The sequence below is a fragment of the Oncorhynchus nerka genome, linkage group LG18, assembly GCF_034236695.1.
Source record: "Oncorhynchus nerka isolate Pitt River linkage group LG18, Oner_Uvic_2.0, whole genome shotgun sequence".
Classification (NCBI taxonomy): Eukaryota; Metazoa; Chordata; class Actinopteri; order Salmoniformes; family Salmonidae; genus Oncorhynchus; species Oncorhynchus nerka.
Genome location: NC_088413.1, coordinates 78,808,232 through 78,835,801, shown reverse-complemented (window position 1 = coordinate 78,835,801; position 27,570 = coordinate 78,808,232). Strand labels below are relative to the sequence as shown.

Sequence of the window (27,570 nt, the reverse complement as noted above, 5' to 3'; positions counted from 1 at the left end):
GTGAAACAGAGATATGTGGTTGTGAAACAACAGAGATATGTGGTTGTGAAACAACAGAGATATGTGGTTGTGAAACAACAGAGATATGTGAAACAACAGAGATATGTGGTTGTGAAACAACAGAGATATGTGGTTGTGAAACAGAGATATGTGGTTGTGAAACAACAGAGATATGTGGTTGTGAAACAACAGAGATATGTGGTTGTGAAACAACAGAGATATGTGGTTGTTAAACAACAGAGATATGTGAAACAACAGAGATATGTGGTTGTGAAACAGAGATATGTGGTTGTGAAACAACAGAGATATGTGGTTGTGAAACAACAGAGATATGTTAAACAACAGAGATATGTGGTTGTGAAACAGAGATATGTGGTTGTGAAACAACAGAGATATGTGGTTGTGAAACAACAGAGATATGTGGTTGTGAAACAGAGATATGTGGTTGTGAAACAACAGAGATATGTGGTTGTGAAACAACAGAGATATGTGAAACAACAGAGATATGTGGTTGTGAAACAACAGAGATATGTGGTTGTGAAACAACAGAGATATGTGGTTGTGAAACAACAGAGATATGTGAAACAACAGAGATATGTGGTCGTGAAACAACAGAGATATGTGAAACAACAGAGATATGTGAAACAACAGAGATATGTGGTTGTGAAACAACAGAGATATGTGGTCGTGAAACAACAGAGATATGTTAAACAACAGAGATATGTGGTTGTGAAACAGAGATATGTGGTTGTGAAACAACAGAGATATGTGGTTGTGAAACAACAGAGATATGTGGTTGTGAAACAACAGAGATATGTGAAACAACAGAGATATGTGGTTGTGAAACAACAGAGATATGTGGTTGTGAAACAACAGAGATATGTGAAACAACAGAGATATGTGGTTGTGAAACAACAGAGATATGTGGTTGTGAAACAACAGAGATATGTGGTTGTTAAACAACAGAGATATGTGGTTGTTAAACAACATAGATATGTGGTTGTGAAACAACAGAGATATGTTAAACAACAGAGATATGTGAAACAACAGAGATATGTGGTTGTGAAACAACAGAGATATGTGGTTGTTAAACAACATAGATATGTGGTTGTGAAACAACAGAGATATGTGGTTGTGAAACAACAGAGATATGTGGTTGTGAAACAACAGAGATATGTTAAACAACAGAGATATGTGGTTGTGAAACAACAGAGATATGTGGTTGTGAAACAACAGAGATATGTGGTTGTGAAACAACAGAGATATGTGGTTGTGAAACAACAGAGATATGTGGTTGTGAAACAACAGCGATATGTGGTTGTTAAACAACAGAGATATGTGGTTGTGAAACAACAGAGATATTTGGTTGTGAAACAACAGAGATATGTGGTTGTGAAACAACAGAGATATGTGAAACAACAGAGATATGTGGTTGTTAAACAACATAGATATGTGGTTGTGAAACAACAGAGATATGTGGTTGTGAAACTACAGAGATATGTGGTTGTGAAACAACAGAGATATGTGGTTGTGAAACAACAGAGATATGTGGTTGTTAAACAACATAGATATGTGGTTGTGAAACAACAGAGATATGTGGTTGTGAAACAACAGAGATATGTTAAACAACAGAGATATGTGGTTGTGAAACAACAGAGATATGTGGTTGTTAAACAACAGAGATATGTGGTTGTGAAACAACAGAGATATGTGGTTGTGAAACAACAGAGATATGTGGTTGTGAAACAACAGAGATATGTGGTTGTGAAACAACAGAGATATGTGGTTGTGAAACAACAGAGATATGTTAAACAACAGAGATATGTGGTTGTGAAACAACAGAGATATGTGAAACAACAGAGATATGTGGTTGTGAAACAACAGAGATATGTGGCTAGCGAATGTATTCACTCCCCTTGGCATTTTACCTATTTTATTGCAATACAACCTGAAATTAAAATAGATTTTTTTTCGGGATTTGTACCATTTGATTTACACAAATTTGATGATGCAAAATATTTTTTATTGTGAAGCAAACAAGAAATAAGACCAAAAAAAGAAAAACTTCAGCATGCATAACTATTCACCCTCCCAAAGTCAATACTTTGTAGAGCCACCTTTTGCAGCAATTACAGCTGCAAGTCTCTTGGGGTATGTCTTTATAAACTCGACACATCTAGCCACTGGGATTTTTGCTCATTCTTCAAGGCAAAACTTCTCCAGCTGCTTCAAGTTGGATGGGTTCCGCTGGTGTACAACAATCTTTAAGTTATACCACAGATTCTCAATTGGATTGAGGTCTGGGCTTTGACTAGGCCTATCAAAACATTTAAATGTTTCCCCTTAAACAACTGGAATGATGCTTTAGCAGTGTGCTAGGGGCATTGTCTTGAGGTCTGGGCTTTGACTCGGCCATTCCAAGACAATTAAATGTTTCCCCTTAAACCACTCGAGTGTTGCTTTAGCATTATGCTTAGGGTCATTGTTTTGCTGGAAGGTGAACCTCCGTCCCAGTGTCAAATCTCTGGAAGACTGAAACAGGTTTCCTTCAAGTATTTCCCTGTATTTAGCGCCATCCATCATTCCTTCAATTCTGACCTGTTTCCCTGCCGATGAAAAACATCCCCACAGCATGATGCTGCCACCACCATGCTTCACTGTGAGAATGGTGTTCTCGGGGTGATGATAGGTGTTGGGTTTGCGCTAGACATACTGTTTTCCTTGATGGCCAAAAAGCCCCATTTTTTTCTCATCTTGCCAGAGTACTTTCTTCCATATGTTTGGGGAGTCTCCCACATTTTTTGGTGAACACCAAACGTGTTTTCTTGTTTTTTTCTTTAAGCAATGACTCTTTCTGGCCACCCTTCCGTAAAGCCCAGCTCTGTGGAGTGTACGGCTTAAAGTAGTCCTATCGACAGATACTCCAATCTCTGCTGTGGAGCTTTGCAGCTCCTTCAGGGTTATCTTTGGTCTCTTTGTTGCCTCTCTGATTAATGCTCTCCTTGCCTGGTCTGTGAGTTTTGGTGGGTGGCCCTCTCTTGGCAGGTTTGTTGTAGTGCCATATTCTTTCCATTTTTAATAATGGATTTAATGGTGCTCCGTGGGATGTTCAAAGTTTCTGATATTTTGTTATAACACAACCCTGATCTGTACTTCTCCACAACTTTGTCCATGACCTGTTTGGAGAGCTCCTTGGTCTTCGTGGTGCTGCTTGCTTGGTTGTGTTGCAGACTCTGGGGTCTTTCAGAACAGGTGTATATATACTGAGATCATGTGACACTTATATTGCACACAGGTGGACTTTATTTGACTAATTATGTGACTTCTGAAGGTAATTGGATGCAGCAGATCTTGTTTAGGGACTTCATAGCAAAGGGGGTGAATACATATACACGCACCACATTACATGAAATCCATATAAAAATCCATTTAAATTACAGGTTGTAATGCAACAAAATAGGAAAAACGCCAAGGGGGATGAATACTTTTGCAAGGCACTGTATCTGATTGGTTAATGTGAAACAACATTGATATGTGGTTTTGAAACAACAGTGATATGTGATACATATTTGTGAAATAACAGTTTGATTACATCCATGTTAGTGAGCATTTCTCCTTTGCCAAGATAATCCATCCACCTGTCAGGTGTGGAAGCTGATTAACTTCCTATGGCTGCCGGGGCAGTATTGAGTAGCTTGGATGAAAGGTGCCCAGAGTAAACTGCTTGCTCCTCAGTCCCAGTTGCTAATATATGCATATTATTATTAGTATTGGATAGAAAACACTCTGAATTTTCTAAAACTGTTTGAATGATGTCTGTGAGTATAACAGAACTCATATGGCAGGCAAAAACCTGAGAAGAAATCCAAACAGGAAGTGGGAAATCTGAGGTTTGTCGATTTTCAACCCAGCCCCTATTGAATACACAGTGGGATATAGGTTATGTTGCACTTCCTAAGGCTTCCACTAGATGTCAATCGTCTTTAGAAACTTGGTTGAGGATTCTACTGTGAAGTGGGACCGAATGAGACCGGAATGAGTCAGAGATCTGTCAGAAACCATCTCAGGGAAGCTCCTCTGTGTGCTCATCGTCCTCACCATGGTCTTGACCCGACTGTAGTTCTGCATTGTAACTGAGTTCAGTGAGAAAATGCTCACATTTGATGGCCATTGGCCTCACTGGAGAAGTGTCCTCTTTATGGATGAATCCACGTTTCAACAGCACCGGGCAGATGGCGGACAGAGTGTATGGTATTGTGTAGGTGAGCGGTTTGCTGATGTCAATGTTGTGAACAGAGTGCCCCATGGTGGCTGTGGGGTTATGGTATGGGGCAGGTATGAGCTATGTACAACGAACACAATTGCATTTTATCAATGGAAATTGTCATGCAGAGTTACCGTGACGAGATCCTGAGACCCATTGCCATCACCTCATGTTTCCGCATCATATTGCACAGCCCCATGTCGCAAGGATCTGTACACAATTCCTGGAAGCTGAACATGTCCCAGTTCTTCCATGACCTGCATACTCACCAGACATATCACCCATTGAGCATGTTTGGGATGCTCTGGATCAGCGGTTCCCAAAGTTTTTAATCCCGTACCCCTTCAAATATTCACCCTCCAGCTGAGTACCCCCTCTAGCACCAGGGTCAGAGCACTCTCAAACAACTACCTCTTCCCCTACTGTATTTATTTATTTTGCTCCTTTTCACCCCAGTATTTCTACTTTGCACACTCATCTACTGTCAAATCTACCATTCCAGTGTTTTACTTGCTATATGGTATTTACTTCGCCCCCATGGCCTATTTATTGCCTTTACCTCCCATATCTCACCTCATTTGCTCACATTGTATATAGACTTATTTTTCTATTGTATTATTGACTGTATGTTTGTTTTACTCCATGTGTAACTGCTGTGTCGTTGTTTGTGTTGAACTGCTTTGCTTTATTCTTGGCCAGGTCGCAGTTGTAAATGAGAACTTGTTTTCAACTGGCCTACCTGGTTAAATAAAGGTAAAATAAATAAATAAAAACTCTCAAAATGTTTTTTTTTTTTGTCATCGTTGTGAGCCTGCCACACACACTACACAATACATTTATTAAACATAAGAATGAGTGTGAGTTTTTGTCACAACCCGGCTCGTGGGAAGTTTACAAAGAGCTCTTCTAGGACCAGGCCACAAATAATAATATACTAATATTAAACCATTTTGCTCTTTATTTAACATTTATTTCTTACATATAAAACGTTATTAGTTCATTGAAAATTGTGAATAACTCACCACAGGTTAATGAGAAGGGTGTGCTTGAAAGGATGCACATAACTCTGCAATGTTGGGTTGTATTGGAAAGAGTCTCAGTATTAAATCATTTTCCACACACAGTCTGTGCCTGTATTTAGTTTTCATGCTAGTGAGGGCCGAGAATCCACTCTCACATAGGTACGTGGTTGCAAAGGGCATCAGTGTCTTAACAGCACAATTTGCCAAGGCAGGATACTCTGAGGGCAGCTAAATCCAGAAATCTGTCATTGGCTTCTGATTAAATTTAATTTTAACAGAACCGCTTGTTGCAATTTCTGTGAGTCTCTCTTGTTCAGATATCTGTAAGTGGACTGGAGGCAGGGCATGAAAGGGATAACGAATCCAGTTGTTTGTGTCATCCATTTCGGGAAAGTACCTGCGTAAGTGAGCACCCAACTCACTCAGGTGCTTCCCTGTATCACATTTGACATTGTCCGTAAGCTTGAGTTAATTTACACACAATAAATCATACAATGATGGAAAGACCTGTGTGTCGTCCTTGTTAATGCAGACAGAGAAGAGCTCCTCCAACCTGTGTGTTGTCCTTGTTAATGCAGACAGAGAAGAGCTCCTCCAACCTGTGTGTTGTCCTTGTTAATGCAGACAGAGAAGAGCTCCAACCTGTGTGTTGTCCTTGTTAATGCAGACAGAGAAGAGCTCCAACCTGTGTGTTGTCCTTGTTAATGCAGACAGAGAAGAGCTCCAACCTGTGTGTTGTCCTTGTTAATGCAGACAGAGAAGAGCTCCAACCTGTGTGTTGTCCTTGTTAATGCAGACAGAGAAGAGCTCCAACCTGTGTGTTGTCCTTGTTAATGCAGACAGAGAAGAGCTCCAACCTGTGTGTTGTCCTTGTTAATGCAGACAGAGAAGAGCTCCAACCTGTGTGTTGTCCTTGTTAATGCAGACAGAGAAGAGCTCCAACCTGTGTGTTGTCCTTGTTAATGCAGACAGAGAAGAGCTCCAACCTGTGTGTTGTCCTTGTTAATGCAGACAGAGAAGAGCTCCAACCTGTGTGTTGTCCTTGTTAATGCAGACAGAGAAGAGCTCCAACCTGTGTGTTGTCCTTGTTAATGCAGACAGAGAAGAGCTCCAACCTGTGTGTTGTCCTTGTTAATGCAGACAGAGAAGAGCTCCAACCTGTGTGTTGTCCTTGTTAATGCAGACAGAGAAGAGCTCCAACCTGTGTGTTGTCCTTGTTAATGCAGACAGAGAAGAGCTCCAACCTGTGTGTTGTCCTTGTTAATGCAGACAGAGAAGAGCTCCAACCTGTGTGTTGTCCTTGTTAATGCAGACAGAGAAGAGCTCCAACCTGTGTGTTGTCCTTGTTAATGCAGACAGAGAAGAGCTCCAACCTGTGTGTTGTCCTTGTTAATGCAGAAGAGAAGAGCTGTGTGTTGTCCTTGTTAGACAGAGTGAGAGCTCCAACCTGTGTGTTGTCCTTGTTAATGCAGACAGAGAAGAGCTCCAACCTGTGTGTTGTCCTTGTTAATGCAGACAGAGAAGAGCTCCAACCTGTGTGTTGTCCTTGTTAATGCAGACAGAGAAGAGCTCCAACCTGTGTGTTGTCCTTGTTAATGCAGACAGAGAAGAGCTCCAACCTGTGTGTTGTCCTTGTTAATGCAGACAGAGAAGAGCTCCAACCTGTGTGTTGTCCTTGTTAATGCAGACAGAGAAGAGCTCCAACCTGTGTGTTGTCCTTGTTAATGCAGACAGAGAAGAGCTCCAACCTGTGTGTTGTCCTTGTTAATGCAGACAGAGAAGAGCTCCAACCTGTGTGTTGTCCTTGTTAATGCAGACAGAGAAGAGCTCCAACCTGTGTGTTGTCCTTGTTAATGCAGACAGAGAAGAGCTCCAACTTCTTAATCATTGCCTTTGTCTCCCTGTCATGGCTTTTGTGCCATCAGTACAGATACCAACATGAGCAGCAGCTACGTTTGGCTTCATACGGACCGTTAGTGGAATTCCCACGAGAGAGTAACGGTTAATGTGATTGGATGTTAATTATTGACAAGGATACCTGTATTTGACATTGTGCTGTTATTTCACTGAACACTAGATTATTTTTTGGCAGTGAAATGAGGCTACTCAGGTGTGGGAAAAAAACTCAACTAAATGTATATGTATAGCCCCGTTGGAAAATATAAATGGACTGTTTGAAAATGTAAAGAATAGAAACTTTAAAAAATATATAAAAAAAATATTTGAAAATGTGAATTACATTTTTATTTGGCGTACCCCAGTTTGGGAAGCTCTGGATAGACGTGTACGTCAGCGTGTTTCAGTTCCTGCCAATATCCAACAACTTCACACAGTCATTAAAGAGGAGTGGGACAACAATCCACAGGCCACAAGCAACAGCCTGATCAACTCTATGTGAAGGAGATGTGTCACACTACACAAGGCAAATGATGGTCACACCAGATACTGACTGGTTTTCTGATCCACACCAGATACTGACTGGTTTTCTGATCCACACCAGATACTGACTGGTTTTCTGATCCACACCAGATACTGACTGGTTTTCTGATCCACACCAGATACTGACTGGTTTTCTGATCCACACCAGATACTGACTGGTTTTCTGATCCACACCAGATACTGACTGGTTTTCTGATCCACACCAGATACTGACTGGTTTTCTGATCCACACCAGATACTGACTGGTTTTCTGATCCACACCAGATACTGACTGGTTTTCTGATCCACACCAGATACTGACTGGTTTTCTGATCCACACCAGATACTGACTGGTTTTCTGATCCACACCAGATACTGACTGGTTTTCTGATCCACACCAGATACTGACTGGTTTTCTGATCCACACCAGATACTGACTGGTTTTCTGATCCACACCAGATACTGACTGGTTTTCTGATCCACGCCAGATACTGACTGGTTTTCTGATCCACACCAGATACTGACTGGTTTTCTGATCCACACCAGATACTGACTGGTTTTCTGATCCACACCAGATACTGACTGGTTTTCTGATCCACACCAGATACTGACTGGTTTTCTGATCCACACCAGATACTGACTGGTTTTCTGATCCACACCAGATACTGACTGGTTTTCTGATCCACACCAGATACTGACTGGTTTTCTGATCCACACCAGATACTGACTGGTTTTCTGATCCACGCCAGATACTGACTGGTTTTCTGATCCACACCAGATACTGACTGGTTTTCTGATCCACGCCAGATACTGACTGGTTTTCTGATCCAGGCCCCTGCCTTTTTTAAAGGTATCTGCATACAACAACAGACGTGAATTTCCTACGATACTTTGAAACAGTTTAATCATTTCCTCATCATTAAAATAAAATCAGGCTTTACTTACATACAGTTGAAGTCGGGAGTTTACATTCACCTTTGCCAAATACATTTAAACTCAGTTTTTCACAATTCCTGACATTTAATCCTAGTAAAAATTCCATTTTAGGTCAGTTAGGATCACCACTTTATTTTAAGAATGTGAAATGTCAGAATAATAGTAGAGAGAATGATTTATTTCAGCTTTTATTTATTTCATCACATTCCCAGTTGGTCAGAAGTTTACATACACTCAATTGGTATTTGGTAGCATTACCTTTAAATTGTTTAACTTGGGTCAAACGTTTCAGGTAGCTTTCCACAAGCTTCCCACAATAAGTTTGGTGAATTTTGGCCCATTCCTCCTGACAGAGCTTGTGTCAGGAACTGAGTCAGGTTTGTAGACCTCCTTGCTCGCACACACTTTTTCAGTTCTGCCCACACATTTTCTATAGGATTTTTTGTTTCATCAGACCAGAGGACATTTCTCCAAAAAGTACAATCTTTTTCCCCATATGCAGTTGCAAACCGTAGTCTGGCATTTTTTATGGCGGTTTTGGAGCAGTGGCTTCTTCCTTGGTGAGTGGCCTTTCAGGTTATGTCGATATAGGAATCGTTTTTACTGTGGATAGATACTTTTGCACCTGTTTCCTCCAGCATCTTCACAATGTCCTTTGCTGTTGCTCTGGGATTGATTTGCACTTTTCGCACCAAAGTACGTTCATCTCTAGGAGACAGAACGCGTCTCCTTCCTTCTCCTTAGTCCCCTTTCTGCATCTACAACCAGGTTTTCATTCAACCTTTTTATTCCATTCCCATCCTTAGCTATCAGACACTATTCCCAGCTCTGTGGTGGACATTGAAAGGAATATGTTCTCTATAATAGACACAGAAGCAGACAAGTGGGAGGTGTAAGGATGTACATCAAGCATACCATACCCTCTCACAGGAGACCTGAGCTCGAGATGGATGAGAAATCTGACCACACGCAAGAAACAGGAGTGTATCTAAAAATCAGTTTTCGCACACACACACACACACACACACACACACAAACACAGAGCAAACCAATTGAACAAATAACAAATGGAATAAATAAAACAGAAATGGACAGAAACATATTGTTGGCTTAAAAGTTCCAAGAAATATTATATTTTGTTTTTTGTCATTATGTGGTAATTGTATGTATTGGTTTGTTTGTCTGTCTGTATAGTGTCCAAGCAACTTACAGACCTGCTCTGAAACCCAGGTTACGTCCCTAATCACACTCTATTCCCGATATAGTGCACTACTGGTACAAATAGGAGAAGGACTTGAGAGAAATTGCTAATACAGGTAAACAAAAAAAGTAGCTAAAAACAAAGCCGTTCGCCAGCAAACAGATTTCCATGACCTTTATTACCAGGAAGTTGTTTTTACGACATTGTGCAAGTAACCTATTGGTTAGGACAGTGTTTCCCAACCCTGGTCTCCAACACTACACATTTTTGTTCTAGCCCTACACCTCATTCAGCTCATTGAGGCAAGGTAGCCTAGTGGTTAGATCGTTGGACTAGTAGTAACCGAAAGGGTTGCAGGATCGAATCCCCCGAGCTGACAAGGTAAAAATCTGTCATTCTGCCCCTGAACAAGGCAGTTAACCCACTGATTCCTAGGCCGTCATTGAAAATAAGAATTTGTTCTTAAAACTGACTTGCCATGTTAAATAAATGTTAAAGTAAAAAAATAAAAATTGAGAACTTGATTAGTTGACAAGTTGAATCAGGTGTGCTTGTCCAATAAGAATGTGTCCTGTTGGGGGGATACTGGAGGAATGCTGCCACTCCAAGGCTGTGGCTCATTGGACACGCCCATCCCCTCTAACATTGGACACGCCCATCCCCTCTAACATTGGACACGCCCATCCCCTCTAACATTGGACACGCCCATCCCCTCTAACATTGGACACGCCCATTCCCTCTAACATTAGACACGCCCATCCCCTCTAACCCTGCCTCCAGGTCAAGAGTACCAAAACTTGGAGGAGAGAAAAGATGACTTGAAGGTGGAATAAAATTGTCATTGCAAGGACAAAAGCCAAGAGCGAAAACAAGTTATTTGACCAAATCAACTTTAAAGATTGGATGCAAACATCAACTGAATGCTTTGAAAATCATTTTCAATGTGTTTGAATTCTACATTTTTTTTTTCATACAATTCACTTTTTTGTTTACATTATTATGTTTGTTTTTTACATTTCAGTTTCACCATGCATTACTTCACAATAATTTTTTTAATTTCATTTCTTTTTCTTTTTGGGTCAATTCTTTTGAACTCAAATTGGCTCCAAGGCTTCTCCCCTGTGTGCACTCTGATGTAGCGTTAGATTGCTTGATGTGGTGAAGCATTTCCCGCAGTCAGAGCAGCAGTAAGGCTTCTCGCCAGAATGTTTCCGCAGGTGTCTTTCAAGATATGATGGGAATGGGAAACTCTTCCCACAGTCAGAGCAGGAGTAAGGCTTCTCCCCTGTGTGAGTTCTCCGATGAGAGGTTAGATGACTTGATGTTGTGAAGCATTTCCCACAGTCAGAGCAGGAGTACGGTTTCTCTCCAGAATGTTTACGCAGGTGTATTTCAAGATATGATAGGAATGGGAAACTCTTCTCACAGTGAGGACAGTGGTGAGGCTTCTCTCCAGTGTGCGTTCGATGGTGCACGTTCAAGCCACTCAGTTGGGAGAAACTCATCCCACAGTCAGAGCAGGAATAAGGCTTCTCTCCAGAATGTTTTCGCACGTGTCTTTCAAGATATGATGGGAATGGGAAACTCTCCTCACAGTGAGGACAGCGGTGAGGCTTCTCTCCAGTGTGCGTTCGATGGTGCACGTTCAAGCCACTCAGTTGGGAGAAACTCATCCCACAGTCAGAGCAGGAATAAGGCTTCTCTCCAGAATGTTTTCGCACGTGTCTTTCAAGATATGATGGGAATGGGAAACTCTTCTCACAGTGAGGACAGCGGTGAGGCTTCTTCACTTTGCTCACTTTCCGACGTTGCTTGACTGAAGCAGGAAATGTCTCAACTTGGTCAGAGGAGTTAGGGGTCTCTCCTGTGTGAATGACAGCAGAACAACAGATGAACAGGTGTAACACAATCATTGCATCAAATTATAATAAAAGACGTGCACAATTAAGCAGTACTGAAAATGGATATAGACAACTCTGCTTAAATGGGAGGTTTCTCTGCTTTAAGTGTATGGAGATCCATGGAGGGGCTACCTTTTTATTTTATTCTACCTAGGTTTGTTCTACCTTCATTTTACCTTAATTTAATTAGGCTATGTATTCTATTTACAATGAGTTCTACTACCACTGGTGAGCACCTTTAATCTGAGATTTAATTTTTTTTAAATAAAATAAAAATGAATACTCTGACAGGCCTAAAAATTCTACATAAAACCTGATTTTTACCAGCATCAACAGATTCACCAACGTCTTCCTTCTCCTCTCTGTTAATGATGACATTCAGCCCCAGTGTTTGACTTCTGTCTGCCACCTTTTCTGACGCCGCCTCTGGACTCTCTCCTGTGTGAACGAGAACAGACGAACATGTCAAACGCTGCAATACACATACCATCAAAACTATAGTATTGAAAGTAGTCAACTTGCAGGGGATAAATGTATTTATTTATTACTAAAACAATGTCACAAAGTGGCACGCAAACAACTAAATAACCCAAGTATGTCTTTTAATCTGCCGTGCTCAAGCCACAACAGCAAATGAAAAATAGGATAGTGTCTTAAAAAAATAATAACGTAATCAATCTGTCTGGCTAAAAAGGTAAGTATGAAAACCAGCAGACACCGTTGCCCTCGGACAAGAAAACCTGCTCTTCCTTACCTGGGTAATCATCACATTCCCTTCATCACATTCCCTTCCTTACCTGGGTAATCATTACATTCCCTTCATCACATTCCCTTCCTTACCTGGGTAATCATTACATTCCCTTCATCACATTCCCTTCCTTACCTGGGTAATCATAGTAGCGGGTTGGAGCGAGCGGTCGCATTCGCACTTCGCTCCGCAGGTTGTATAACTTTTCATTACATTTCATTACATTTCACTATAGTACAACGGTTTGATTTGTCTAATCTTAGCAATTTCTTCTTAGCTAGCTACATAGCCGTCTTTGTATCAAAGATAATTGCGTAATTATCGTATTTCGTCGTCCTAACGTAGTCTACACTGCCATCTGCCCAGCAGCTAGCCAGCTAGCTAACGTCCACCCTCTACCGAATAGCAGCACTGTAATAACTATTACACTCAACTGAATGACCTGATTAGTGTAGTGTTAGCTAGCTACATAGTTGTCTTTGCTGTCTTCGTATCCAAGATAATTGTGTAGTTTAGAGTGTGTAGTCTTAGAGTGATTATCTTAATTTACCGAGGTTAGCTAGCCAGCTATTTGTCGTCCTTAACGTACGAGACACTGCTAGCTAGCCAACAGCTAGCCAACGTCCACCGAATAGAACTTCCTCACTCAACAACCCGTTCGCATTCCGCTTCGCTCCACAGGTAGTATCACATTTTCATTTCATTTCATTACAGTACAACGGTTTGACTTGTTTGATCGTAGCTAGCTACATAGCTAGCTACATAGCCGTCTTTGTATCAAAGATAATTGTGTAGTCTAGAGCGATTTTCTAGGTTAGCTAGCCAGCTATTGTCGTTCTTTTAACGCAACGTAACGTAATCAACACTGCTAGCTAGCCAGCTAGCCCCCGAATAGCAGCACTGTGGAAACTATCACACTCAACGGAACGACTTGATTAGTGTAGTGTCAACAACCACTGCCAGCTAGCCTACAAAGTCAACAACGCAGCCACTGCAAGCTAGCCTACTTCAGCAGTACTGTATCATTTTAATCATTTTAGTCAATAAGATTCTTGCTACGTAAGCTTAACTTTCTGAACATTCGAGACGTGTAGTCCACTTGTCATTCCAATCTCCTTTGCATTAGCGTAGTCTCGTCTGTAGCCTGTCAACTATGTGTCTGTCTATCCCTGTTCTCTCCTCTCTGCACAGACCATACAAACGCTCCCACACCGCGTGGTCGCGCCACCCTAATCTGGTGGTCCCAGCGCGCACGACCCACGTGGAGTTCCAGGTCTCCGGTAGCCTCTGGAACTGCCGATCTGCGGCCAACAAGGCAGAGTTCATCTCAGCCTATGCCTCCCTCCAGTCCCTCGACTTCTTGGCACTGACGGAAACATGGATCACCACAGATAACACTGCTACTCCTACTGCTCTCTCTTCGTCCGCCCACGTGTTCTCGCACACCCCGAGAGCTTCTGGTCAGCGGGTGGTGGCACCGGGATCCTCATCTCTCCCAAGTGGTCATTCTCTCTTTCTCCCCTTACCCATCTGTCTATCGCCTCCTTTGAATTCCATGCTGTCACAGTTACCAGCCCTTTCAAGCTTAACATCCTTATCATTTATCGCCCTCCAGGTTCCCTTGGAGAGTTCATCAATGAGCTTGATGCCTTGATAAGCTCCTTTCCTGAGGACGGCTCACCTCTCACAGTTCTGGGCGACTTTAACCTCCCCACGTCTACCTTTGACTCATTCCTCTCTGCCACCTCCTTCTTTCCACTCCTCTCCTCTTTTGACCTCTCCCTCTCACCTTCCCCCTACTCACAAGGCAGGCAATACGCTCGACCTCATCTTTACTAGATGCTGTTCTTCCACTAACCTCATTGCAACTCCCCTCCAAGTCTCCGACCACTACCTTGTATCCTTTTCCCTCTCGCTCTCATCCAACACTTCCCACACTGCCCCTACTCGGATGGTATCGCGCCCTCCCAACCTTCGCTCTCTCTCCCCCGCTACTCTCTCCTCTTCCATCCTATCATCTCTTCCCTCTGCTCAAACCTTCTCCAACCTATCTCCTGATTCTGCCTCCTCAACCCTCCTCTCCTCCCTTTCTGCATCCTTTGACTCTCTATGTCCCCTATCCTCCAGGCCGGCTCGGTCCTCCCCTCCCGCTCCGTGGCTCGACGACTCATTGCGAGCTCACAGAACAGGGCTCCGGGCAGCCGAGCGGAAATGGAGGAAAACTCGCCTCCCTGCGGACCTGGCATCCTTTCACTCCCTCCTCTCTACATTTTCCTCTTCTGTCTCTGCTGCTAAAGCCACTTTCTACCACTCTAAATTCCAAGCATCTGCCTCTAACCCTAGGAAGCTCTTTGCCACCTTCTCCTCCCTCCTGAATCCTCCTCCCCCTCCCCTCCTCCTCCCTCTCTGCAGATGACTTCGTCAACCATTTTGAAAAGAAGGTCGACGACATCCGATCCTCGTTTGCTCGTTTGCTAAGTCAAACGACACCGCTGGTTCTGCTCACACTGCCCTACCCTGTGCTCTGACCTCTTTCTCCCCTCTCTCTCCAGATGAAATCTTGCGTCTTGTGACGGCCGGCCGCCCAACAACCTGCCCGCTTGACCCTATCCCCTCCTCTCTTCTCCAGACCATTTCCGGAGACCTTCTCCCTTACCTCACCTCGCTCATCAACTCATCCCTGACCGCTGGCTACGTCCCTTCCGTCTTCAAGAGAGCGAGAGTTGCAGGTCCTAATCCAGGCACTTGTCATCTCCAGGCACTTGTCATCTCCCGTCTGGATTACTGCAACTCGCTGTTGGCTGGGCTCCCTGCCTGTGCCATTAAACCCCTACAACTCATCCAGAACGCCGCAGCCCGTCTGGTGTTCAACCTTCCCAAGTTCTCTCACGTCACCCCGCTCCTCCGCTCCCTCCACTGGCTTCCAGTTGAAGCTCGCATCCGCTACAAGACCATGGTGCTTGCCTACGGAGCTGTGAGGGGAACGGCACCTCAGTACCTCCAGGCTCTGATCAGGCCCTACACCCAAACAAGAGCACTGCGTTCATCCACCTCTGGCCTGCTCGCCTCCCTACCACTGAGGAAGTACAGTTCCCGCTCAGCCCAGTCAAAACTGTTCGCTGCTCTGGCCCCCCAATGGTGGAACAAACTCCCTCACGACGCCAGGACAGCGGAGTCAATCACCACCTTCCGGAGACACCTGAAACCCCACCTCTTTAAGGAATACCCAGGATAGGATAAAGTAATCCTTCTCACCCCCCTTAAAAGATTTAGATGCACTATTGTAAAGTGGCTGTTCCACTGGATGTCATAAGGTGAACGCACCAATTTGTAAGTCGCTCTGGATAAGAGCGTCTGCTAAATGACTTAAATGTAAATGTAAACATTCCCTTCATCACATTCCCCTCCTTACCTGGGTAATCATCACATTCCCTTCATCACATTCCCCTCCTTACCTGGGTAATCATCACATTCCCTTCCTTACCTGGGTAATCATCACATTCCCTTCCTTACCTGGGTAATCATCACATTCCCTTCCTTACCTGGGTAATCATCACATTCCCCTCCTTACCTGGGTAATCATCACATTCCCAAATCTTCACTTCCTCCTCTTTATCTTTCGTGATGACATTGAGCAGAAGTGTCTGACTGCTGTCTTTCACTGACGCCATCTCTCCTGTGATGCACAAAACCTGTAAAATAACATTAAAAAAAAAAGAAGTCTGTATGAAATGCAGGACTGTTACATCATTTGATGGCTTGCTAGCTAGTTGCCCCCCCCCTCTTCCCCCAAACATGTGTAAAAATGGTCCCTTCCTGTATTATACTGATGCTAAAATGTTTATTCTCTTCTACTGAGCCATTTACTTTATGGTCGTACTCTTATCTTGTATTATTTCTTATTTCTTTGTTGTTACATTGTCCAGAAGGAACCTACAAGTAAGCAAGCACGTCTTGGATGATGTATACCATGTGCATCCTATACATACGATCAATCTTTATTTTTTTTTTTTTTACTAATCCGCAATCACACGTCCCTTGCTTAAAAAAATACAATAAAAAAAACATCCCTTATTTTCCGATGTATTCAATTATTGCCACGGAAAGTCAGTTCCCTATCCCGGGCTAAGCTACTAAATAAAGTCTAAAATTGTAAGGTACATGTAGCTGGCTAACGTTAGCTATATGGGGTTTGGGTTTTTATCTAGCCCTGTACTGGACTGAAGGAGCCTAACTGGACTCTTTAAGCTGAATGCTTCCCAGGCGAAACAATTGGCACATATATTACTATAACATTTGGTGATGTTTTTGTTCGTTTTGGTCTTCGGCTGTTCGTGCAGATAAACATTTTTGTTGTTGTTGAGGCAAGTCAAAGGTCAGAGGTCAGTAGCTGATGGATACACCCCTTTGTCAGTGATTGGTCAACAGTACTACTCCTAGTAGGAGTGGGAAAATTAAGTGTTGGTTGTCATTCAAAGGAGAGAGGACTAGTTTCCATGCAATTTTTTTTCACTATACTGCACCAAACATGTTAGGTAGATGTAAAATTGCGCCACTAATACCTCTTCGGCAAAACCGTCAAAATTAATGACAGATTCCTTGATTTATGGTTGATTTTTGATTAATTCCGACTATTTTGAGAAAGTGTTTCTGGCTATGCTGTTGCTACGGTGGCTCAAAGTTTTTCAAGCGAAGGTCATTAGGGAGTATGCGAGCAGACGGCCGCTTCTCTTAGCCGAGTTCCGCTAGGAGCAAACTGAACCTGTATGCGACCAGAAGGTCTGCTTCTCTTAGCCGAGTTCCCGCTAGGAGCAAACTGAACCTGTATGCGACCAGAAGGTCTGCTTCTCTTAGCCGAGTTCCGCTAGGAGCAAACTGAACCTGTATGCGACCAGAAGGTCTGCTTCTCTTAGCCGAGTTCCGCTAGGAGCAAACTGAACCTGTATGCGACCAGAAGGTCTGCTTCTCTTAGCCGAGTTCTGCTAGGAGCTCTCTAGCAGGAATATTTTTATTTGTCAAAAAGGCAGTAAAACCCATCAGTCACCATGACACCAGAATTAGACCATTGTGGTTTATTGGAAAGGTGCATCAAGCTCATCACCTTGCACTTTCACCACCCTGTGAAATTCATCATAATATATTTAATTTGTAGTTTAATAAAACTACATGGTCTGCTGATCCATAGTGGCAGAACCACACGGCATCACGTGTGAACCACAGATTCACTTCGATATGATACGTTTCCCCACAAGCTATTTCTCACATAATTACATTTTACTGACACAAAAAATATCCCACCATGTCAAACGAACAAATGTATCTATTGCCACAGCTGTAGGGTTTGTGATTTTTCTTTTTATACAGTACGACTTCACAATAAATAAATAAAAAACAGTGGATGGAAATGTGGTTTACTGAGAAGATACTATCGTCAATAGGTTGCTAAAGGTAGCTAGGCCATGCCTGGCCATTTGCCTTACAACAGACCCCTTCGACTAATGGGGGGGATTCTTACCTGAAGCCTTGTTTTGGTAGCTAAAGCGAAATCATACATTTATTTTTTTTGTGAAGTTATTTGTTCATTGTTTGACGAGTAGTGTTATTTATGCCTTGACATCGCCTTCCCCCACCCAAAAAATATCCCCAAAACAAACGCAATGTCAATTTCCGCATTTTCTCCTTCGACAGACTAAGTCTGTTGTCAAGCTACACAGATGTAGATTTACGCCACCTGTTGTACGGGAGTGGGAATCACAGGCGTGATATAATCATTATGCAATGTTGGATTCTGCTCATTGGCAAACCGAACAACAACACACACACCAGAAGAGGTTATATAAATGGAATGGGGTCAAACGTGGTTTCAATATGTTTGAGGTGTTTTATGATACCGTTCCATTTAATCCATTCCAGCCAATACAAAGAGGACGTCCTCCTATAGTTCCTCCCACCAGCCTCAACTGACACACACACACACACACACACACACACACACACACACACACACACACACACACACACACACACACACACACACACACACACACACACACACACACACACACACACACACACACACACACACACAAAATAGCCCTAGTTTAGCCTTTCTGGCCACCATGTTCTCTAAATGAACAAAGATTATTAGCCTGTCCATCAAAGATGTTTCGAAACCATAAGAGGTATGTGCGCCACAAAAGGTATGTGCACTACGTCATCATTGGGGTGGCAGGGTAGCCTAGTGGTTAGAGCGTTTGGACTAGTAACTGGAAGGTTGCAAGCTCAAACCCCCAAGCTGACAAGGTACAAATCTGTCGTTCTGCCCCTGAACAGGCAGATAACCCACTGTTCCTAGGCCGTCATTGAAAATAAGAATTTGTTCTTAACTGACTTGCCCAGTAAAATAAATCACACGCAGCCTGTAACAACACAAATTGATGGAAACACGTCACTGGAGGGAAAAATGAGCACATCGTTTTGGGGATTTTAGAATATTGGATGGAAACCTAGCTACAGTTTTGTGAATATTGTTAAACCGACCCAATCCTGCTAGATGTTGATTTAAGAGATGAACTCACCTCCTAGATTGTTCTACCATTGTACCACAGATAGCGTGTATAAATGTGAAACATCCGGTTGGCATATTTGGTAGTGAGAGGAAGCCCGGTGGCCATCAGTGGGAAAAGATTGAACAAGATGGATTTTGACCAATATTCAGCTCAATTTCTCATCAATGAAACATTTGATCTCCATACATCTTTCTGTTTCCAAAACTAAAATCTGTAACAGAGTGTGTTATGGGTGTAAAATGGCACAGTGATGCCATCTGTTGGTAAATGTTCATTACTGCAACTCTTGTGTTTTACCGGGGTGCTTGAGTTACCCGGATGTGTTGTGATGTACTGAACAAGACTGGTTACTCGCATCAACGCCTCCGTCTCGTCATTTAACATTCAAACAATTATGACGCTCAAGCGTTCCAAATGACGCAACAATACAGCTCCAGACCAGAGAAAGTTCATGCCGAAGATATTATTCAGTTCAACACTAAAACTGAGGTTTGACACGTGTGATTTGAGGTGAGTCAAATATTTACAAAAGTTTACAATACATTAACCATCCGCTAGCCTACTTAGCCTATAATTCTGTCATGGTAAGATACCACATGTGAAGGTGAACGTTAATATATTTGAAATATGTTTTCTTTCTGACATTATATACCTAGCCTTATAAAATACAATTATTTATTATAGCTTCGTTATTTCTGTTGCTATCAATCACTCCATCTGTATCTACTCTTCTGTCTGTCTGTCGGACCATCTGAATTGTCTGTGTACTGTCTAGCCAGCATATGCCAGAAAGGTTCTTTCCCATAGGCTCATATTCACAAAGTCTCATAGAAGGAGTGCTGATCAATAATCAGTTTGGTCTTTTAAATCAAACTGAATACGTTTTGATGGACAGGAGGTGACCTGATCCTAGATCAGCACTCCTACCCTGAAACACTTTGTGAACACAATCCAGGTGTACTGTGATTATGAAGTTGTGATGAGCTATTATTATATTAGTTGTGCTGATGCATGATGGGTTGTAGGCTAGAGCTTGAGGACTCAACTCTGAAGACTGTTTCTGAATTCACTGACCTGGTGAGTAAATGTTGTGTACAATGGCACCATCTAGTGACAGAAACATAGAAACACACATTGTTGCTGAATGAAGGCATCTCTTTATTTTCCAGAAATAAAACTTGTAGACCTTTCCTGCAGTCTCTGAGGAGATGGACACCTCTTCTTCTTCTGGACGATCTCCGTCTCCTACTGGGACTGTCTTCTTACCCCCTCCTATCATATGGAACAGTCTGTAAGTCATTCATCACATAACCTAGCTCTGGTCCAGGGCATTGTGTCCTACTGGGACTGTCTTCTTACCCCCTCCTATCATATGGAACAGTCTGTAAGTCATTCATCACATAACCTAGCTCTGGTCCAGGGCATTATGTGTCCTACTGGGACTGTCTTCTTACCCCCTCCTATCATATGGAACAGTCTGTAAGTCATTCATCACATAACCTAGCTCTGGTCCAGGGCATTATGTGTCCTACTGGGACTGTCTTCTTACCCCCTCCTATCATATGGAACAGTCTGTAACTCATTCATCACATAACCTAGCTCTGGTCCAGGGCATTATGTGTCCTACTGGGACTGTCTTCTTACCCCCTCCTATCATATGGAACAGTCTGTAAGTCATTCATCACATAACCTAGCTCTGGTCCAGGGCATTATGTGTCCTACTGGGACTGTCTTCTTACCCCCTCCTATCATATGGAACAGTCTGTAAGTCATTCATCACATAACCTAGCTCTGGTCCAGGGCATTATGTGCAGCTTGCTGAAGGAAGGCTCAGTGTCTGCAAGCTGTACGTAACGCCCTGGACCAGAGTGACACATGACCCACCTCTGGCCATCATGGACAGTCAACTCATCACATTCACCTACTGTAAGTCACAGTTGTGTGATTTGTGTTATTAAAGACAGTTAAATTGAGCAGATGTTTAATTATTATTTTAATATTGTAGTAAATTGTCTGAGTTCACTTCCTAAAAAATGTGTTGACATTCCTTTGATCCCAGCTACAAGCAGGCAGAGATGGAGGTTCACTTCCCGAGAGAAGAGAAGAAGACCTATACAGAGAAGGAAGCCCACATGCTTGAGTTGAGGGGGAAGGATCGAACGATCCGAAACCAGAAGAAGGAGATGGACAGACTTCAAGTGTGCCTCTGGGAGGAGGAAAAGAAGAAGAGGAATGGTGGAACGGAGATGGACAAGATCATTGAACAATTACAGTCTGAGACAGACAATCTCCGATCCCTTTTAAAAGATGAAAGGAGGAGAAGAAGAGTAGAAAGGGGTATAATGACAGAGTGGAAGGCTGAGATCCTGAGACTGAGGGAGGCAGAGAGCCAGAGGGAGGCAGAGAGCCAGAGGGAGGCAGAGAGCCAGAGGGAGGCAGAGAGCCAGAGAGATGCAGAGAGAGAGAGAAGCAGAGAGACAGAGAGAAGCAGAGAGCCAGAGAGATGCAGAGAGACAGAGAGAAGCAGAGAGACAGAGAGCAGCAGAGAGACAGAGGGAGGCAGAGAGACAGAGGGAAGCAGAGAGACAGAGGGAGGCAGAGAGACAGAGGGAGGCAGAGAGACAGAGGGAGGCAGAGAGAGCCACAGAAGCAATGGAGCACCAGAGAAAAATGCAGGAGATCCACAGACTCAAACAACTGCTGGATCTACTGATGGTGGACCTACAACTGGCCCACGTAAGACATGTCATTGTTATTATTAAAAGGCAGTGTATATTCACCCAGCTGAAAATGAATAGTGGCAGACAGCGGTACGCTAACCCAATGTTAACTCTTATTCCTTACCTTAACCCTTACCTTAACCTCACTGAAACTATACCTAACCTTTACCTTAACCCAACCCTAGGTCCTGAACCTAACCTTCATTTATCTCAACCCCTATGCCTTTCTTCTGCCGGTTGAATATCCACTTCCTTATTAACGTCATTACTGTTGTTGTTGTTGATAACTGTATCTGTGCAGGTTTTAAATAACTGCATTAGTGAAGCATCATTTGTAGGAGTCATTTCTACAAGCATAAACATCAGAGGCAACATTGTTGTAACATCACACAAATTGTAACAGGAATTTCTCAAACCCCTAACTGAATGGGTAAGAAGGTTGTGTGTTTGTATTTGTACACATTTTGGACACAATTGATTCCATAAAATGTCTCGTAATTTTTTCAAACCATGATAATACATTAATTGACAATGAATTGTCCAGATGAATTGATCAAAATGACCCTGCTATTGATGTTGTCCAGTGTTTGATTCAATTACCCAGTTCTAGGTTGTATTTCTGTGTATCGTTCTCTGCAAATCCTTTGAAAGTATGTCTTGGTCATAGATTATCACTAATTTTACCTTTTAAAATGAAGCAAGAGATTGAGAGATTGAGGCTATGGCAGAAAGTCATGGAGGATCAGCGACCAAGACTGGCCTGGAACCACAAACCTATTGAGACAGGAAGAGAGAGGGAAAGAGAGAGAGAAAGGGAGATGGAAAGGGTGAGAAAAGCAGAATTGGAAAGACAAGAAATGAAGAAGAAAGTGGAACAGGCAGAAGAAACGATAAAAGTGTTAGAACGAGAGATTGAGAGATTGAAAGAGATTGAGAAGGAAATCATATTTGAAAGAGAAAGAGACGTGCGTATTGGAGAGAATGAGAAAGTCAAACTGGTTAACGAAAAGGTAAAAGAGTTAGAGAGAGAGGTTGAGAGACTGAAAGAAGATATGACAACAAAAGAGATTCAATACAAAATCAAATTTGAAAGAGCGAAAGAAGCGTTTAGAAGACAGAATGAGAGAGTGAAACAGGTTAACCAAAATGTACTAGTGTTAGACAGAGAGGTTGTGAGAATGAAAGAAGAGATTAGATTGAAAGACGAGACTGAGCCAGAGAGAACATTTGATAGAGACAGAGAGAGAGAAAATGATTGGAGACGAAGTGAAGAGGAGATGAAAAATAGAGTGGAGAGAGAGATGGAGATGGAGACAGCCCTCATCAATGACAAAAAGATGTCTGAATTGGAGGAAGTCTTCAAGAAAATCAAGGAACAGCAGATAGAATTAGAAAATATGGAAACAGACAAATATAAATGGAAACAGAACCAAATGGACATGGAGGAGAAGATGAAGGGTGAGCACAACAAACAGAAAGAGGTAGAAAGAAAGAGAATGGAGAAAATACCAAAACAGAGACAACAAGAAGATGAGAAGAAGAAGGAGATGGAGAGAGAAGAAGAGGAGAGACGCAAACAGAAGCACATAGAGATGGAAGAGGAAGAAAGAGAGAGGGAGAAAGAGAGACAGAGAAAGATTGAAAGAGAGATTGAAGAAGAAAGATGTAAACACAAACAAATAGAGATGGAAGAGGAAGAAAGAGAGAGGGAGAAAGAGAGACAGAGACAGATTGAAAGAGAGAACAATGAAGAAAGATGTAAACAGAAGCAAATAGAGATGGAAGAGGAAGAAAGAGAGAGGGAGAAAGAGAGACAGAGACAGATTGAAAGAGAGAACAATGAAGAAAGATGTAAACAGAAGCAAATAGAGATGGAAGAGGAAGAAAGAGAGAGGGAGAAAGAGAGACAGAGAGAGATCAAAAGAAAGAGAATGGAGAAGAGACAGAAAATTATGGAAAGAGAAGAAGAGAGACAGAGAGAGATTGAAGAAGAAAGATGTAAACAGAAGCAAATAGAGATGGAAGAGGAAGAACGAGAAAGGGAGAAAGAGAAACAGAGAGAGATTGAAAGAGAGATTGAAGAAGAAAGATGTAAACAGAAGCAAATAGAGATGGAAGAGGAAGAAAGAGAGAGGGAGAAAGAGAGACAGAGACAGATTGAAAGAGAGAACGATGAAGAAAGATGTAAACACAAGCAAATAGAGATGGAAGAGGAAGAAAGAGAGAGGGAGAAAGAGAGACAGAGAGAGATCAAAAGAAAGAGAAGGGAGAAGAGACAGAAAAATATGGAAAGAGAAGAGACACAGAGAGAGATTGAAAGAGAGATTGAAGAAGAAAGATGTAAACAGAAGCAAATAGAGATGGAAGAGGAAGAAAGAGAAGAAGAGAGACAGAGACAGATGGGTGAGAAAGAGAGAAAGAGAGAGATGGGTGAGAAAGAGAGACGACAACAAGAAGAGGAGAGAAAGAGATCGTTTGAGAGAGATCAAGAAGAAGATATATGGAAACAGAAGCAAATTGACATGGAGAAGGAGGGAAGAGAGAGGAAGAACAAGAGACAGAGAGAGATAGAAGAGATACACAGACGACAACAACAAGAGGAGAGACAGAAACAAAAGGAGAAGGAGAAAGAAAGGGAGAAAGACAATGAGAATCAGAGAGAGATGGAATTAAGAGATCAGCAACAGAAAGAGATGGAGAACGAAAATATGATTATGAGAGAAAGGGAGGAAGCAGGAAGAAGAAAGGAGGGGCAGAAAAATATTTTGGGGGATATTGAGGGACAGAATGAACTGGAGATAGAACAGGAGAGAGAGATGGAAGAAAAGCAGGAAGTGATTAAGAAAGCAGAGGAAGAGTACAGGGAAAGAGAAGAGAGAGGAAAGGAAGTAAGCATGAAGAAACATGTAGTAGTTAATGTTAAAGCAAAAGCACGGGAAGTCTTCAATAGGCGTAAAGAGAGGAGGTTAGAAGTGTTGAAGGGGGAACGAGAACACATAGAAAGAGGACAACAAATCAGGAGGGAGAAGGAGGAAAGACGGCTGGAGATGGAAAGAAAACAGGAGAGGGCAAGACAACAAGAGGAGCAGGATAGAAAACGAGAGATTGAAATTGCTAGACAGAAAGAAATGTTGAGACTTAGAGAGGAGGAGAGGCAGAGAGAGGAAGAGAGAGAGGAGCAGAGAAAGAGAGTCTTTGAAGGCCATTTAGCTTTAATCAGAGAGAGAGAGAAGATTTTAGAGGTAAAGAAAAAAGAGGAGAGAAGGGAGATCCTTGAGTACAAGAGGGGTGACTTAGAGGACACTGAAGAGGAGGAGGAGAAGGAAGATGACAAGGAGGACATTCTCCCACCTGATAAAAGTATCCGAAGGAGAGCTGTGGGCTGGGTAAACAAGAAGTGGGAGAAGAGGAACCTCAAAAAGATAGAGAGAACCTGTCAGAGAGAAGCTGAGGAGGGCGAAAAGATCGTCCACATAGGTAAGACCTGTTTTCCCTCTGCTTATGACATCATCCTCTGTAGTCTCCTCTACACACATACGTTCCACACCAGTCATCATGTTGCATCATTGTTTCAATATAAAACTACTGTCCAAAATGGTCAAGCTGATCTGGTATCAACTTAAATGTAATGTACACAGGGAATTTAGAATGGAAAACTCAACTGGATCTCAATGACCCTGGTCTAAAGTAGTGCATCATAGCCTTTTGAGGCCCTAAGAAACATTTTGTTCAGGTTTTTGACTACATTTCCTCACAATCTACACTTTGCAACGGGGCGTAGAGAACATATTGCATTTTTTAAGCAAGTTTGCTGCAAATCTACACATTTTCCCATGGGGTGGAGAGAAGAATTAGCTGTTTTGAAATCTATTTCCTTCAACTTTACACATTTTGCCATGACTTATGGCATGTTAAGATAATATCTGAATGAAATTGACTAACAAAATTAATGGGGGCTCACTGTAGTTCAAGGCCCCTGGGTAATTTGACCAGGAAAGGTTTTTGGGGGGTCAGGGGCCCCTAGTTGCCATGGGGCCCTAAGCAATCGCATATGCCTAGGGCCGGCCCTGGCACTTTTCCAAGAATAGGTGCCATTTGGGACTCGTGTTAAACTTTGGGTCAGGTCAATTCGGGATGGGAATTATTTACATTTATTTACAAATTCCATGCCATGCTCAAATGAGAAGAGTAAAGAATCATTGAGATCCATTTGTGTTTTCTATTCCTAATTCCCTGTGTCCATTACATTTAAGTTGACACCAGATCCACTAAGTTGAATGAGAACTCTACTTCTCCCCTTCCAGTCATCCCTGGACCCATAAGGCTAACCATGACCCGGGCAGAGAGAGAGAGGGAGAAGAGGAAGGAGCTGCTGAAGGCTGAGGAGAGAAGGAAGAAGTTGGAGGATTTCAATAAGCAGTGGAGAGAGCGGTCCCTGCTTAAAAAACACACTCATCAACAACTGAAGGAGGAGAGGGAGAAGATGAAGGAAAAGTACCTGGAGCAGATTAATCTGGAGGCTGATGAGCAAATACAGAAGTTCAGCACCCAGTACATCACCCGGTGTCCAACCACCCAACACAGCCACGACTACAACCAAGGTCAGGAATTGCCGGGGTGGGCGACAGGTCAACAAGTAAGCCAAGAGCCTGTTGCATCTGGAGATGGCCAGCAGGAGGGGCCAAGGAGGCAACAGGCATGGGCAGAGAACCAGGAGGGGAGTTCAGAGAACCATCAGGAGGGGCCAGAGAACCATCAGGGGGGGCCAGACAGCCAGCAGCTAGAAGCTCCAGAAGAGGCTGAAACATCAGAGCCAATCTCCAAGACAAAGACAAAGAAAAAGCCAAGCATCTGGAAGAAAATTAGGATGAGGTAAAGAATGTTTAAACATCTATTCATGTTTTACACTGTTAATATACATGTCATCACTTTAAAAAGTGACATTATCCAAATGTGAGGGTTTAGTGTACATGCAACACACATGTAAATATATAGATACTTACCTGTCTCTGTGATGTCTTACAGCCTTCCTGATGTGCTGTCTGCCTAGAGCTGGAACTCAATGAAGCCACAGTTCCACTGAGGTTACGTTGGTAATTAAAAGTGTCGCCCAATAATTCCTCCTCCTCTTTAAGTCATCGAGCCACATTTCCTCCTCAAAACATTTTAGTCTCCTCAAGCCAGCAAGTATCCTCTTTATCAGGCAACAAACCATCGAAGGTCAGTGACACTCCTCCCCAGAACAGATTCTCATCTTTATCCAAGTTGAATTCATCTCTGATCCCCACCTCTACAGTCCTAGAAAATATCCCAAAAATGGAAATGGTTTAAACAGAAGTCCTCCCCTCAGACCAGTGGCTCCACAGACCAGAGTTTCTCATCTTTATTCAAGTTGAATGCAACTCTGATCATTTCCACCAGGCCAGTGATGTTTGATGATGTCATTTTTGTTAGCAAAGTTTTATTCTTTAATAAAAGCATTTAGTAAAAAAGCAATATTGTTGTTACGGTGTGGATTGTTTTGTTATTTATTAGAATTGAAACATCCAGTAGTCATGGTAGATGTTAGACTTTCAATGAGACACCTAACATTCCATCAGTTTGATACAATGTGTGACATGTTATATTAGAGAGGAGTCCTCTATACACATCTATTTTAGACCATAGGAGAAATATCAGATTGAAATAGCTTCTCTAAGAATCTGAGGAGAGAGCAACAGTAGACGCATCGTTAGCTCTCTCAGTAATTGGGTCATTCCACCAATTGAGTACCTTTTGGGGAGTGTAACTT

The 27,570-nt window shown here is 42.6% G+C and overlaps 2 protein-coding genes across 2 annotated transcripts; one reads left to right on the top strand and one right to left on the bottom strand.

The window, feature by feature from the left end:
• Positions 1 to 8,797: 8,797 nt before the first annotated feature.
• Positions 8,798 to 18,156, bottom strand: LOC115122711 (zinc finger protein 239-like). Its single transcript, XM_029651957.2, has 4 exons — positions 18,006 to 18,156; positions 16,062 to 16,182; positions 12,067 to 12,180; positions 8,798 to 11,705 (listed from the first exon to the last, which is right to left on the bottom strand). Exons 1-4 carry the CDS (start codon positions 18,042 to 18,044, stop codon positions 10,936 to 10,938), a joined length of 1,044 nt encoding a protein of 347 aa, XP_029507817.1. The 5' UTR covers positions 18,045 to 18,156; the 3' UTR covers positions 8,798 to 10,935.
• A 5,475-nt stretch (positions 18,157 to 23,631) lies between these two features.
• On the top strand, positions 23,632 to 27,252 carry LOC115123216 (trichohyalin-like). Its single transcript, XM_065004373.1, has 3 exons — positions 23,632 to 25,256; positions 26,084 to 26,651; positions 26,805 to 27,252. The coding sequence occupies exons 1-3, from the start codon at positions 23,651 to 23,653 to the stop codon at positions 26,827 to 26,829; spliced, it is 2,199 nt and encodes a 732-aa protein (XP_064860445.1). The 5' UTR covers positions 23,632 to 23,650; the 3' UTR covers positions 26,830 to 27,252.
• The last annotated feature ends 318 nt before the right edge of the window (positions 27,253 to 27,570 follow it).

What these genes read in the sequence shown, in the direction of transcription:
- LOC115122711 (XM_029651957.2), bottom strand. Translation starts at nt 18,044, where the DNA reads ATGTATGATTTCGCTTTAGCTACCAAAACAAGGCTTCAG. An exon ending in CTACCAAAACAAGGCTTCAG is followed by an intron (nt 16,183 to 18,005) that starts GTAAGAATCCCC and finishes GTTATTTTACAG; the next exon opens with GTTTTGTGCATCACAGGAGA. An exon ending in GGAATGTGATGATTACCCAG is followed by an intron (nt 12,181 to 16,061) that starts GTAAGGAGGGGA and finishes TCGTTCACACAG; the next exon opens with GAGAGAGTCCAGAGGCGGCG.
- LOC115123216 (XM_065004373.1), top strand. Translation starts at nt 23,651, where the DNA reads ATGGAAGAGGAAGAAAGAGAGAGGGAGAAAGAGAGACAGAGAGAGATC. An exon ending in CGAAAAGATCGTCCACATAG is followed by an intron (nt 25,257 to 26,083) that starts GTAAGACCTGTT and finishes CTCCCCTTCCAG; the next exon opens with TCATCCCTGGACCCATAAGG. An exon ending in TGGAAGAAAATTAGGATGAG is followed by an intron (nt 26,652 to 26,804) that starts GTAAAGAATGTT and finishes GATGTCTTACAG; the next exon opens with CCTTCCTGATGTGCTGTCTG.